We start from the raw sequence: 15,153 nt of genomic DNA, 5'->3' as shown, positions 1-15,153 counted from the left end.
TCCCAGTTACATTTTTCCAACTAACTTCCCCTTCCCAAACAGTCTTTCATACCTTTGCAGAATTACGTATTAACAATACTAAATTCCCTAGGATAACAAATCTTTCTTGTCTAGACTGATTTTTGCCCAGCTTCTGTCTATTTAATATACCAAAACTCTACTTTGTAATACAACATTGTTTACACAGAAGGCGGCTTATGATTATTAGCTGTGTCTAAGAGTCTTCTGAGTGCAGTATCTGCAGGCTAGAGACCTCAGATCAAAAACTAATACACAGAATTTCTAGAACAAAGAAGAAGTCACACAAATTGTCAATCAGTCAATGGAAATCCTTAATGTGCTAAGTGTTTTCTTGAAGACTTCCCCTAGTTTGTAACAAATTGTTTGCTCTGGTAAATAACTGGAGAGAAAGAGATCTCAGTGACAGCTAAGGCTCTGCATTAAGCACAGTGGTTCTACTGATCTTGTTGCTTTGCAAATCTGGTTTCAAATAGCAGCATGTGTACTAAAGAAGGGAAAAGGAGGAAGCTAAGACTGCTGCCACTCCTCCAGTTACTATTGCCCAGCATTAAGTATACACCATGTAACCTCAAAGGTTTGAATGTATCCAACATCCTCATCCATGCTCACCCGGTGCTGTCAAACAAGGATGATCTCCTCGGAGTAGCGGTGAAATTATTCCTGCCATGCTTTTAAATCTATTTTAGCTTCAGAATAGTTCAGTTCCTCACACAGATTATGGCTGTTCCCAGGCTAATTATGAAAACCACTCAAGAATCTTGAGTTTATTATTAATCTTAAGAATTAGAGGATGTTTCTTTCCACTTGATTAACAGCTTTGAATCCTTCAAGCTGTTCTTGCTAAACTCTAGGTTAAAGGTTTTTATAAAACATCTAGACTTACCTGGACTAGGATCAATATTTGCCAGGAGCTCTAGGTGAGGTCGAAGACGATTCAGGTTAGCTGGATCTCCAGTCCTCTGAAGGGCAATAGTTAATTCTTGAACACTCTGTGCAAACGAGGCTGGGGTCTGCAACTTAAAAAAATTGTAATAATTAACTTTCTACAGGCAAAGCAATCCCCACGGTTTCTAAAGGTTACTCCACAAGCTCACAAGAGCTGAATTCCACAACTGGAAGAAATCATTTCAGCACCTTCTATGAAATTCTTCTCCGGCATTAAGAATGCACTTCCACATTCCATGTTAAAATACAGCTCTAAATGGTCAAAACAAAGGCTGGTATTATTTCTAGCAATGTAGCCTATTTCTTTTCTGTGTTGTGCTGGCACCCAGAAAAAAAATACAGACCATTAGAAACAATTTAACTTAGATTTCTGAAGAGTCTAATGTCTCTAACACCTGAACCAACAGGTTTGCACTCTGCTTTAAACTGGGTACAGCAGACAAAGAGCAAGATGGTTGAAGGACAAAGACAGCTTGCAACGTTGTATTTACTAACATCACACAATTTCAGCAAAATCTTTTAATTCTACATAGACCCTTCGGGAGATACCTGGCAGGACACCTGAAAAGGTGAGCAAATGTATAAATACACAGCAGAGCTATCTTGAAGCTAATCCTCCCACAGGGCAGCCACAGCAATGGTTTCACAGGTTTTGTAACCATTCAACAAGGTTTAGTTCTTCCCACCTAATTTAGGCACTTAGATGCAAGTCCTCTAATTTAAAAGCCCTTTTATCCTATGCTCCCTCTAAACAAAAAGCAATCTGGGCATTTTTAGAAGTCACATTACTTAAGAAATGTGCTTCCACCTCTCCCTCTTACTTCAGGTATAGCCTAGGAGACTGATTTTCTTCCAGTGTCCTGCCTGGAAACACAAACCATTAACCTCTGTTACTACACTGGCAGTTATCAGCTGTTTAGAAAGGACACATCCCGTCTGTGCAGCTAACCTTTGTGGCTTCCCTTCTACAGGAAGGGCTAAAGTAGAAAGACATGGCAGGACGGCAAAGGAAGCAAGATCCATTAGGTTACAAATATATATTCTAATTATTCAGACCATAACGGGTTTTGAAATAACAGGGTAAATGATTAACGGGTGAATACACGTGGGCACAATTTCTAAATTCATGTTACAAGCATTTAAATCTACCACACTTGCAAACAAGATAGACTGGGCTGATTTTAGGTGGCTTTACCTTGTCAATGATAGACTGCATGTGGGATTTGTGAGACTGGTCTCCGTATAACAGTGAGGACCACTGGTCTGGTGCAATGCGTAAACCTGCTTCCATAGCAATTTGAACTATCTGAGAATCATGTTCCCTTCTTAGAGCTTCGTAAGTCCGAAATTCCTCCTTCAGTTGCATCAGGGAGGAATCTTCATCTCGTTTTGTCACCTAGTGGGGAGAAATGAGCCAAATACAATTAAGCAGGATCAACCAGAGACTATGTAAAGTCCAAGGCAAATTATATCTTCAGTCAGCAACTAAGTTCTTCCTCCCAAACTAAACCAAACTATGATACTATGCAGTGAACACTAGTTCCTAGTAAAGTAATACACTCTTCATAAACTGGAACCATTATGAAATGGATACCAAATGTAATTTACTCAGATTGACCCAGATGTTGGTGGACATGTCACACTTCCTAAACGACATTACAGCAGCCACACCTTACCTCTCCAGCCAAGGTATTTTATTTGTGTTGGGGAATTTTGTTTGAGGGTACAAGTAGCAGCAACAAAGCATTTTTCTTCTCATTTAGCAACAGTGAATGATATTTAAGTTGAGCACCCCGGAATGGACCATTAAATACTGTCAAGTACAATAAGCAGGCTAAGTTCTCTTTATACAACTCTGATATCCAAGAACCTCATAGTTCTTGGTTTCTAATCACACCACCATTCAATTACCAGAACTGGGGATTTTCCAGCTTTCAGCCTCTTCTAAGGAGGTAAGTTATGCCAATTTACATACAGGTTTTATTACTGTGCATCTATTAAACCCGGAGAGAATCAAAACTTAGCATTACAGCTTAAAGTTGCAATTTCAGCCTACATTGCCATCGTACCAGTACAACAGAAGAACTCCCAAACGCATGTGGGGCTTAATGAGTAATACTTTCTATAACTGCACACATTTTTAGGAACATTTAACATTACAGGACACTGAAAATTGAAAATACAATAGTTTTCATAGCATTATGAAACCTCCAAGCAGAATTTTCTTCATACCTTGAAGCACGAGGCTCTGTAAAGAAGCTGGACAACATGTCCAATGCTAGTTTTGGAAGCCTGAGGAAACCGCGGCTCCAGTCTCTGAACCACAAAGAGAACCAAGACCTTTCGTGACAAAGCAGATCCATCTTCCAGAGCCAGTAACACCAGCTTTAAAGCCTCCTCTTGCATTGCTGGGGGGGGTGAAGGTGGGAGGAAATGTGAAAAGGGACAAAAGATAAGAAAAGACCAAGAAAGACTTCTGCACAGTTTCTTGTTTTCGTACAAGTAGGGGACCAGCTACAGACACCCCCAGCCCCTCAACGCACACAAACCTACAGACAGGAAAGGGAACAGAGCAAGAAGGGAGAGAAAAGAGAACACTTCCAGATTCCCAGACTGTGGCTGGGGCAATAGGACTTTTAAATATTTTTATTATTATTTGTTCTCTTTGGGTATCAGATGATAGGAAAATGACTTTGTTCCTGTCTAAAAACTTTTCTATGAATAACTGAGAGACGTATAAAGTGCATTAGCTACATCCCACACATACCTCAGCAGAAAAAGCTGACAGGCTGAGGAAGGGCAAGGTTGATTCCCATGCAGGTAAACCAGCAATTAGTGCCCACACAGATACATTAGGTGCTGTAGCACCGCATATTTTGCTAGATAACAAGCCTCTCTGTTCCCTGCAGTAGTGCAAAAGTTAGCACCCCAAAGCTAGTCTTCCTCCGTTTCAGTGGTGAAAAGCTTCTCTATTTTTAGAAATTGGCTTCATATTTCAAGGCATTATTTTTGTTGGTCCTCAACAAGTGAAGTCTACGTTTTCAGTAATGAGACTTTGTGGTTTTTTTAAAAGCAAATTGATTGGTTTTGTATTCTATGAAAAGGAATTTAATTTCCAAGTACGTATCTTTTCAAAAATGCATAGAAACACACCCCAAATGTAACAAATCTCTCCCCACAACTGTTTTGTACATTTATTACCCTAGAGAAGGAAAAGAAGCCCTATCCAGTCACTTCTATTAACCTTATTTTTTTCTAGAAGGGTCTTACTTCTTCAAAGAATAGCAAGTGAGAAACTACTTCCCATTTTAATCTTATCACAAGAACAAAAGGACACGCATTATTCTGAATTTTATAGAAGACTTGCAAAAGCACTAAAAATGCTGGAAAGTCTATGATAGCAGCCCAACAGATGTATCATTATTTCTGAAGACCTACTGCTCAGAAATTAAGCCACTGCCTAATAAAATCGCTCAGGCAGTTTGACACCCATTTACCAATCCTCATCAATTATGAATTGCTTCTAGTATAGAAGTAGTACTGTGGTTTACCTACCCGGTCCAAGGAACTGGCAGCCTCTGGCTCTCACCGCAGCCCAGAGGTTGGAAGAGAGCTGTTGAGGATTTTGATGCTGAAGAATGAGCTCTGTGACTGTTCTTTCACCAAGTGACCGTGCGGCACGCATGGCTCTGATCCGCCCTTCTTCCTCCACTAGCTGGCAGTGAACTAATGTCACAAGTTTCCTTTGCATGGGACGACTTAGCACGCTCTGCGTAGTACTGTTAAGACCCACACCTTCAAAACAAAATTAAACAGGAAAAAAAACCCCCAAACTACCTCATATCTCCTCCACTTGTGCGAGCCTTCAACCACTGTACTGCAGAAGTGCAAACTTAGTTCTCTTGACATCCACTTTGTTCAACAGAACACTAGAGTAGGCATATCAGAAGTTCATTTTTGTCAGTTTGCTTTTCATGATGAGTAAACCAAACAGCTCCTGGCAGTCAGCTTTCCCACAGGTTTAAGCCTTGTGACTGACTGATTTGGGTCTCTAAGGTGGGACCTCTAATGAACTCTCTCCCCATGTTGGAAGGCCATCTTGCACCTTCCCATACAGATTCTCAGGTGTCTCCTCAAGGGTAGGATCATAATGCGGTCTTTCCCTTATGCATGGGCTTCAGGGATCACTGCTGCCTTTGACCATTCCTCTGTTTGCACAAGACATTTAGTTTTTTATCTGTATCTGATCTCTCCACTTCTTTGGCCTAGCCAAACTGAACATACACAAGCTCAAAGCTGTTTGGGTGATGCTTAATTACGTGCAAAAACTGTGTTTCACAAATGTCCTGGGAGCCACTTACAGCAGGTTAAAGGAACAAGTGACTTACCAGATATACGGCTGCCATACCAAGTTTGTTCTACAGCACAAAGCTTGTTCACTGGGCCACTACTACTCAGAGTGATACCACTATCACACTGTACTAGTTGGAAAAGCTTGAGGCAGATTTTTGTAAATATTCATTTTTGAAAACCTGATGCCCATGATGCTCACCTCTATTATTTGGGACAGATTTTCAAGTCCACCATATGTAATATAGATAAAATCCATACTCTTGAACCTAGTGCAATTTTGCTAAATTCCAATTACTCAGATCAATCCAGCTCTTGCATAAGATCTTTTACAAACAGAATATTATTTTTTCTCTTCTATATCCTATGTGCAGTTCTCATTTAATTTTATTTATTATGTATAATATATAATATTCATTTTTATTTATTTCATTCTCATTTCAGTTTATTCCTTCTCACAAGCAAGCTGCATTACTACAGTTATCTCAAACCAAAGCAGAACTCAAAAACAACAAAAACCCCTACCCAAAAAACAACAACAAAACCCCCCCATAAACCAGAATTACCTATTTTTACTTAGTCACCAGAGGTCAACTCAACCTAAAGTTTGTCGCAATTTACTACTATACCACGGTCAAATATCTCAGCCTTTTCTCAGTATTATTTTTATTCTCAGTATTATTATAGTGCCTTTAAATTCCACACCCACCCCGCCCGTTAAGACATAACCTTAATGCTTAGGAAATTTGTTACGATTTGTTTCCAAACTAGGTTTACATTAATTTTTCACTCAAACTAATCATTTGGATAGTTTGTTTTGCATCTTATTTGTTTCCAGCTTTCATTTTCAAAGAACACAACGCAGGAACTACCTCTCGCGCTGCTAAGTGGTTTGAGGTACAACGCTAATTCTTCCACACATTTCTTGCCTTCTTCATAATGCTTGGTATCTTCAGCTCCACTACATAAAGTAATTGGCTGCTGCTCAGGAACCTGAAAAGAGATGACAGGTACATCTATGATGAGTATGCATAAATAGGTGGCAGTCATGCTTACAAACACCACATCAAGCTTATTAATATCAAGCATTTCCTGTTTTGTTCCCCTTCTGTATTACTAAGCACTTTTTCAGCTTGTATAATGAATAAATAGCATTTAAAAATTCATCAAAAATGAAGACCAAAAAATGTAAAGAATTTACAGTTAGCAGGTTTCTCTATTGAGTGGCTGACAGGAACTAGATGAAGGCTTCTTCCATGACAAAAAAATATAACATGAGAAACATGACTGTTCTTATAATTATAAAATTTTGGCTGAAACAACACACATATTGAGACATCCCCAAAGCTGGCTGGCAAAAAAACCCCAGAACAAATCAGACTAACCTTCGTTTGCAGGTAAGTACAGATTCACATCTAGGGCCTCACAGCTCTAAAACCATCCAGGGATAAGTGATCGGAGCTACTTGGATTAGTGGCAGAAAGACTTAGCAGCAAATATATTAGGACACCCTTGGAACATATTCAGGCTAGTCCCAATTACCAAGCAGCAAGATCAAGTTATCCTACACAATGCATATGAACACAACCTGCAAGTATTAGTCTGACAACATGGGCCAGTTACACTCTTGGGTGTGTTCTTTTGTTTTGGTGGTGATTTTTTGTTGTTGTTGTTGCCTTTATTTCTTTATCCAGGCATTCACCAGAACTCAGGATTTTTCAAAGGAATGTTGGATCATCAACCCCTCTCCAAGTTATAATTTCGTTTTTATTTTCCTCCAGTTAAATTCTTAAAGCTTTAAACAAATTTGGGGGTGCTGTATAGCACTGCATTAATTGTTTCTCAACATCACTATTCAGCAACCAACTCAATATACGGTAGTATAGACAACTGGAATATCTCAGGAGACTAAACACAAGCACTTTTTGCATATGCTGTTGAAGTGCAAACAGATCTCAGACTTCAACTTCTATTTCCAAGTCAATCACTATCCCACTGGCAATAACAGCACTGCTAATCCCACATAGCTGCTTACAGGGACCAACCCACGCCCTCAGTCTAAAAAGCCTTTAATGCTCGAGTTAAAAGACAGCTACAAACCCACTAACCTTCACATGCAACCCAGCCATGTAAAGAGTAGCGTTGTGACGGCGGCAGCAAATAAAAGTAGTGAATATATGTAACATACATGTACACACGCACACACACGGTTGCCGTCAATGTGGACAGGAGATTTCCTATGAATTCTAATACAAAGTACTCTGTTTCCATCATACGATCACACTTCTACAGGCTTAGACAACTGTGCGGGCCGAGTTGCTCATTTGACACGCACTGCAAAATAAAAAGTTACTAGCTGCATGACTCTTGTTTTTACAGTAGGTGACAAAAAAGTCTGAGCGTAAGATATAAACTGCAATTGAGAGAGTTGATAACAGCCCAAAACTAACATAACCAAGATAGCCTGGACCAGACACCTCCCCTTTTACTCCTATTAAAGGGAAAACCAAAACCAAGTTTAATCACACCAAGACAGCAAGGTTGGCCTGGATGCTTTTCAGTGAAGTCTTGGGGATTTATTTTTCAGGGATGAGGTGGTGTTTTTTGGGGGTGTTTTGGTTTTTGGTTTTTTTTTTTCATGTCTGTAAGCAAGAAAGTTTTCAGCAAAAGGAGATTTTTGCAACTGTCAGCCGTAACTATTGCAACAGCCTCAGCTAGACTGGTTTCTTGGGATTTGGGAAACAAATATTAACACCTTCGATATTTGCTTTCATGTTAACAGAATATTCCACCTCCTTTTCAAAGTCACTGCCGTTTTAGCAATCTCCTTCTGTCTGGGAAGTTATACAAGCAGAACTGGCTTATCGATCAAACAGCACTCACCTCATGCTGAGACAGAGGCTACACAGTCTCTGCCCTATTTACTACTGTAATATATTTTGTGCAAATTCCTATTTACTCCTGCAAGTATTCAATCTGGCACCGATGACAACCTGAAATACAACCACCACGTCGCGACACCCAGAAAACAAAGAGGGCTTGGAACAGACACAGGACAGGAAACAGTGTTCAGCCCTGGATTTTGATCTTCAATTAAGGTAGGTTTAGCACACATTCACAGCAGCAGTTTGGAATGCCACACACAGCACAACTCCACCAGCGAGACACAAGGACTGTCTAGGCAACGAACAGAAAGCTTCCACTTCCCCCAGGAAAAAGCCGGCATTGAAAAACTTCCAAGAGTCACTCAAGCTATTCAACACTCTGTATCTGCATATCCTTCCCATTTCTTCTCTTTGCAAGGGAAGCTTCAGTGTAAATATCTAAAAGCTTCGCAATACTGTACTGTTTGCAAAATGAGCCCAAAAGAGATTAGAGTTTAACTTCCATCTTAAGCTGGAGCAAGTGTACTATTGAACAATAAATCAAGATGCTTATTTTGTGGTTTCAGGAGCAGAGAATGCATTTCTCCGCACACACGCTTCATTCTTCACCCATGCGATGCAGCATCTCACAGTAAAACTCACAAATTATTTGCCCTTTTGCTGGTTCTATTATATGCACTTCTGAGACTTTTAAAATATTTTAGGGTTAGAATGATTCTAAGAACAGCATCTACCAAGAGAAAAATGGTAAAGACATGCTTCACAAGAGTCACAGGAGATCTGAATTTAATTTTGGCTCTGTCATGGACTTGCTGAGGGACAACCAAGAAATAATTCAACTCCAAAGCATTTTCTCTTCCCCTTTGCAAAATATCCTTTCAATAGCATGCAGGGCCCTATGGTCACTTCTGTTTATGACGCCTCTTGAGAGGCTCAAAATAGATGCCCTGCAGAGCAAGTTCATTATTTTCATTCTCATTCAATATTCCATTCTCTCAGACACCACACCCTTATCACAGCTTTCACTGCAAATATATTTACATAATATAATAAACACCTCCCAAGGGGGACTACAGGAAGACAAGAAAAAAACCTCAGATTTAATTAGTTTAAATTTGTGATCGTTTTGTGCACATCTGCCTTGGCAGTGACTGTGAGTATCCCAGCAGTGGAATGCCACCCATCAGCATGACTACTTGTGGCTGTGGGAAGAAGCACGTTATGATGGCACAAGGAAAGGGACCGGAAAAAAAATGCTAAAGCATCATCTCATACCAGGCAGTCATTCTGAATTAGTGATTTAAGTGTAATTTGATGAAGGATGTCAGCTTGAGTTGTCACTAATTACCATTAGACATCTAATTGCACAGAATGAAAACATGCTAAACAGACCAAAACCCTTTTTGCCTGGTTTGAAAGCTGTCCCTCTGTCCATCCCCCCTCAACCAGGTAATTTGCTTCCTGGCCAAAAAACCCCAACCAAACTACACCCAAAGCCTATTGTCTTCAGTTCCTCAAGAGTTTACACTAAGGACAACTTCTTTGCAGATAATTCCTCTTTTGCGGCACCTCATTTCACCAAAACTTACAATACAAGATTATCAAACGTGCCGCTAGTGCCTCTGCAATTATCATGTTCCCCTTTTGAAAGGGCCATGAGCTAAAATTGATCCACCCATTCTCTCATCATATACACGTTTCCATTCCCTAATGCCTGCAATTGCATTTATCATGTCCAGCAGAAGACTATGAAAGAAATTAAAGCACCACAGGAATTTTTGCCACTTAATGTCACCTGTTTGGAACGTGAACACAGCTGCTTCATGCGTTAAAAAAACAGGAGGGAAGAGATTAGATGACAGATCCGTGATTATGTACCTTCAAAACTCTGGCCTGGCAAATGTTTAAAATAGTCACATACAGTGAGTAATATGTGGATGCTTGAATAGTTGAAACTCAAAACCTCACTCCCATAGAAACTAGCTTCAGGGATTTCTTTACCCAAGAAGTTTACAAAGCAAGTAAATTATGCCTTTTTGATTTGTGCTCAAGGCCACTGTGCCTCCCTTCCCTCACAACACGCTTAGCTCCTGCTTAGGCGCTCAGCTATTTCCAGCTCTCCCAGGAACAGTAATTCTCACCTTCCCTTTACAACCCCTTCTGACTGCCACCATCTCATGCAGCTGAACTTATCTATACATGGGCTGAATTGCCCAACCACTGCCTCCCAGAATAGGCCCCATGACCACTGTCAACGTGTACCGTGCTACAGCGGGGGAGCAGAAATTGGAGTCTCTGCAACAGTTAATTTTCATATCAAGGGTGGCTATAACCTGGGCAACAGGTTCCATTTTTGGAAAGGGGTGGGAGAAGGAAAACTGAGAAACAGGCTGTAATTCAAGTAAGAAACCAACTGTTTTCACCATTGAAGTGACAAAACCTCCACAGAGCAATAATGCTATTGTCAGAGAAATAGGTTACTGCTTCCCTGGGTGCCTGCGTGACAAATTTAGTTACACTTCCCCCAGAAGGACAGTCCTGCTTATTTCAGCCATTGTGCCTGTGCTAAAGCCAACCAACATGACTTGCCCTGGAATCCTATCATTGTGGCCAGTCACCGCAGAACAGATTTCTTTCTTCAAACTGCCTGGTCTCCTCCCCTGCCTCCAGCAAAAAAAAAAAAAGTGTTTAACACTTATAAATGTGTGAACTTCTCAGAAGCCTCCCCGAAGGGAAAAGAACAAACTGTTCTTTTCCCCCCTCAGATAAAAGCTTTAATTGTGTTGTACTGTATTTACTTCTAAAATGAAACCTGTTTTTTTGGAAGTTATGATTTAAAAAATAAAGCATTACACATCTCCATGGGCTGGGGTTAAGGTGTGCAGCTGTTTGTTGGAGATTAGGGGACATTAATGACACATACACCCTCCTGAAACTAAACCAAGAAGTGGAACAAGAAAAGGGGCTTTGTTTTACTAAACTTGATGATACTACTTGTGCTTTGTAAGCTGACTTGCTGCTCACAAAGCATTTTTGTTGAGATGTACCAAAGACAGCCCACCTTCTTAACAGGACAGAGTTCAAAATTACTGTAGTTTCTCTAAAGTACTTTTTTTGGTGTTCTTAATCAAGCTTTTTCCTGTAAAAAAATTTTTTACATGGTCTTAGAAAGACTAATGGAAAATAGCAACTGTTCTACTGTCCTTCACAGCAAAGTAGTATTTATTTTCTAGTACTCCATAGTCTGGTAAACACTACAATAGGTGCCAGGAAGGCAGAGGTAAAGGGAGAAAGGAAGGTGAGCTATACTGAATACTGATTTCGTTCACATGCTCAGTGAAATTAGGAGCTGAGGCAGGGAGGTAGTGCATATATCTTTCAAAGGGAAAGTTTGTCAGTAATAAAAACCCAACTAAAATCAACGATTATTGTTTAGGTATCAGAATGCAGCGAGCAGTATACATGCTGGAATGAGCGACAAGTGAGGGGGAAGGGAGTACCATCTCTTTTGGTAGCATTTGCTCTAAGGTCACCACGAAACAAGGTCCTATAAGTCTTGATCACATAAATTAAACTATAAAAAGGAGACAAAAATTATGTCATTTTAGGATTTAATTCCATATGAATTATGAACATAGAGTTCAGTGCGCACTCAAGATGCTCTTCCTTCTTCATACCTCACGCATATGGATGAGGAAACTCTGGCTGGCTAACTAGCAAAACCAGAATAGAATTCTCAATTACCTGTAACAGACGCAGGGTGATTTTCCATCTCGTTCCAGAGGATCTTGTTTTTATGGAAATTTTAACTCAAGCAACGATCAAGTTAAAAGCTATCACATAGCTTCTCACAAGGCTCAACAAATGCACACAAAGCAACCCCAAAAACGCAGGAGGAAGACAACACTTTATCATAAATGTGGACATTTGGATACAGCTATATTATATTCCAGAAACTCCAGAGAGAAAAGAAGATACAAGGGAGAAAGAATTACAATATTTATTTACAGCATCACCCACAGATTTCACACTCCTTGGAAGCTCTTCAAAGATGGCGGCATACACACATCACAGAAATGTAAGCACGCTGTCTCATTGTCCTCTCCTGCAGAGCAGGATGAGTCACTTAGCACAGCCAGAAAGACAACTCAATTTTTAAACTTCTGAAATAACTTCTATGCCATACACCACAAAAGAACAACAAGGTAGCCATATTACGTGATAAACCAAACAACAAAAGAAGTAGCAAAACCACGTCTGGATCTCTAGGTCACAGTTCCTAACGAAAATAAGAACATCTTTCTTTCCTCCACACCATAGCTCTTCTCTTTTTCCTAGGCTATGGGTATCGCTGAATTTTCTGCTGTCTCCAACTCAGCTGAGCCCAGACACAGAAGCAGAACAGAACAAAACAACAAGCCTGCTATGGTAACTGCATCCTGTCCACATTTTTTGTTCCTCATCCATAAGTTAGACACGATTGTCCCTCCTCTGCCCAAGTCCACAATCCTGTCCAGCCTTGCGAGGTATGGGTCACAGGAAACTACCAGTGATCTAACCACAATAAGCTTGTGCCCCAACTGAACAGGGCAATCCTGCTTTCCACACATCCCTGCCCCTTTCCTTGTCTGCCATCAGGACCAGCGCGACTGCAGTACTCCTCTCCATCAGATCACCAGTTCAGCTGACCTCATGAGTACCCATTCCAGCGAAAGGGAATCTGAGGCAGGCCCCCCCATTCACCTACATGGATTCAGGTTAACATGTCAGCTCAGGAAATTACATTTCCAGAGCATAGTTTCAAATTAAACATAGGGCAGTATAAAGGCTGCTACAAGAGGGGTCTGTCTCATTTCCCCTAGTCTCCCCTCCTGCTTTCAAGACAACCGATCACAAGTCCATAGGGTGACTCGGGTAAAGCAAATAACCTATCACAGAAGTATGGCTTCCCATCCGATAGCTCACTGATCCAGTTCATCCTTTTGGCAGAGCATGGCTAGATAGGAGTTAGGGAAGAAGGAAGGGAACAGAACCCCCCATTCTGATGACAGCCCATGGTTACACTAAATCAAATGTAACACAAAAATCACAGTCAGTGACTGGTATAATGAAGATTTGAACTGTTTCTTGTTCCAGGCACCTCTACTACAGCATACCAAAGGTCTAAAACCTGTACTCATTCAAGTCAGTCTACAAAAAGGTACTTGTCTACTCTACACACCATTACAGAGTCATATTCTTTATTCATGACTTGCCCTCCTAAAAGAAAGAAGGAAAACAACATAGAAACTGATTAAAAAAAAAAAAGCACTGATACCTGAGCACCCACTAGTTGCAGCAACGCTGAGTTCACAGGTAGGAGCTCTATGTCTGTATTGATAGTGGTCTGGTCAAAAGGGCATGCCTTACGGTGGAGCTTGTTGAGGCACATCTTGCAGACAGTGTGGCCACAACCCAAGCTGATGGGCTTCCGGATTGTTTCGTCGAAAGTCTGTGTGCAAATCGGGCAGGAGAGAAAATCCGTCCATTGTGGAGCTTGTACAGGCATTGCTTCAGGAGTTAATTGACAAGACAAAAATCTAAAGCACAGATTCCACTGGAATCAAAATCTTCAAAAAAAAGTCTGTTTGTTTTTAAATATCTTCTGTAAGTACAGACAGTCAGCACATAGTGTGAAACATAACCTAAAAGAAAACAGAAACAGAAAGTTAGCATTCTCTACTGGAATGGGCATGTGAAATCCTTTATGCTAGGTAAATACTACTTGTAGAGGTATAGCTGAACTAGGAGTGCAGCTCTGACATTAAATAGAGGACTGAGTCATGACTTACTTTAATTCCAGCTAGGTTCTGGCACTGAAAAAGACACTTAAAACTGTTTCTGCTGTTATGCAGCTTAAAAAAAAAAAAAAATCAAGATAGTTATCTATCTCATTGAAGTTATAAGACTAATTAGGTTTCAGTTTTTATGTTCTCTTTTTTCTTTACAAATGAGCCAATTAACAACAACCAGATTTGATTTTAAAAAGTCAATTTTTGAAGGGCTGTTGTGCTTATTCCACTAGAACAGGGTTTTTTTTATGTAATTCATCATGAACTCTAAATAATTTTGCTTAGACAAGGCTTCAGCCAAAACCTCTATCACAAGCAAGCTTTCTTCCCAGTTCAGTGGGCTCTAGACTGGCACACAATGACGCTGCGGAAACATCTGAGCTGCCATAGCCTTCAAGAAATGGATGAATGGCTCAGGGTACAGTCAGACGCCTGTCTGTATCGCATGCAATACAGCTCATGCACATCGCTAGGTAATACTGCATACTGCTACTACAGCACCTTCACACAAGCTGATCTGTACAGAGCTGCACAGTGCCACATGGACTGATCCGGTCACGTTTCAGTTATCCTGGGAGTTTCCATGCATTACTGGGTATAATTCCGCATTGATTGCTTGCCCTCAGTCTGCCCACCAAGCAGCTCCATCCTTCAAACGCAGGAAGAAAATTTCTAGGAGTCTTTTTGGACCAGAACACTGACAACTGTTTTCCAAGAACCCTCTTCTAATCCCGAATTACATAATTCATTGCCTACCTAGAGATTATATTGACAGAGAAAGTAACATCTTCAATGCATTGAGAAATTACACTGAAACACTACAGGAAGAGAACCTGGGAGGTCTCTATTATTTGGCACTTCTGAATCAAAATGCTAAGAGGATCAAGCATTACTAATTGTAAGGGAATGGAAGATCAGAGATCCCTTTGGGACAAACAGAACTCTGCATGTGAGGAGAAATGCAAAAGAGTAGACAGATGAAGTGATATGAAAAGAATCATTATCAAAAGGAAAACTGGTAATAAAAAAAAATTTCTGATGTCTGGCTTACTTTTCATCAGTTAAGTTAGCAAAAAAACCAACAGTTCAGGTCACACGCTTTTACTACAAAACAGATTTTT

At 40.3% G+C, this 15,153-nt stretch overlaps 1 protein-coding gene across 2 annotated transcripts in view; it reads right to left on the bottom strand.

Annotated features, from left to right (window-relative positions):
- Window positions 1–13,749, bottom strand: part of RC3H1 (ring finger and CCCH-type domains 1) — a 34,587-nt gene extending 20,838 nt beyond the window's left edge. For both annotated transcript variants that reach the window (XM_010290164.1, XM_010290170.1), the window contains exons 1-6: window positions 13,519–13,749; window positions 6,189–6,309; window positions 4,522–4,761; window positions 3,199–3,374; window positions 2,162–2,362; window positions 905–1,037 (exon numbers count right to left, since the gene is read on the bottom strand). In XM_010290164.1, coding sequence (XP_010288466.1) covers window positions 905–1,037; window positions 2,162–2,362; window positions 3,199–3,374; window positions 4,522–4,761; window positions 6,189–6,309; window positions 13,519–13,749 — 1,102 coding nt within the window. The remainder of the gene's footprint in view (window positions 1–904; window positions 1,038–2,161; window positions 2,363–3,198; window positions 3,375–4,521; window positions 4,762–6,188; window positions 6,310–13,518) is intronic.
- Between the last annotated feature and the right edge of the window lie 1,404 nt (window positions 13,750–15,153).

This window comes from Phaethon lepturus, unplaced genomic scaffold (assembly GCF_000687285.1).
Source record: "Phaethon lepturus isolate BGI_N335 unplaced genomic scaffold, ASM68728v1 scaffold43840, whole genome shotgun sequence".
Lineage (NCBI taxonomy): Eukaryota > Metazoa > Chordata > Aves > Phaethontiformes > Phaethontidae > Phaethon > Phaethon lepturus.
This window is presented reverse-complemented; position numbering and strand designations above follow the sequence as displayed.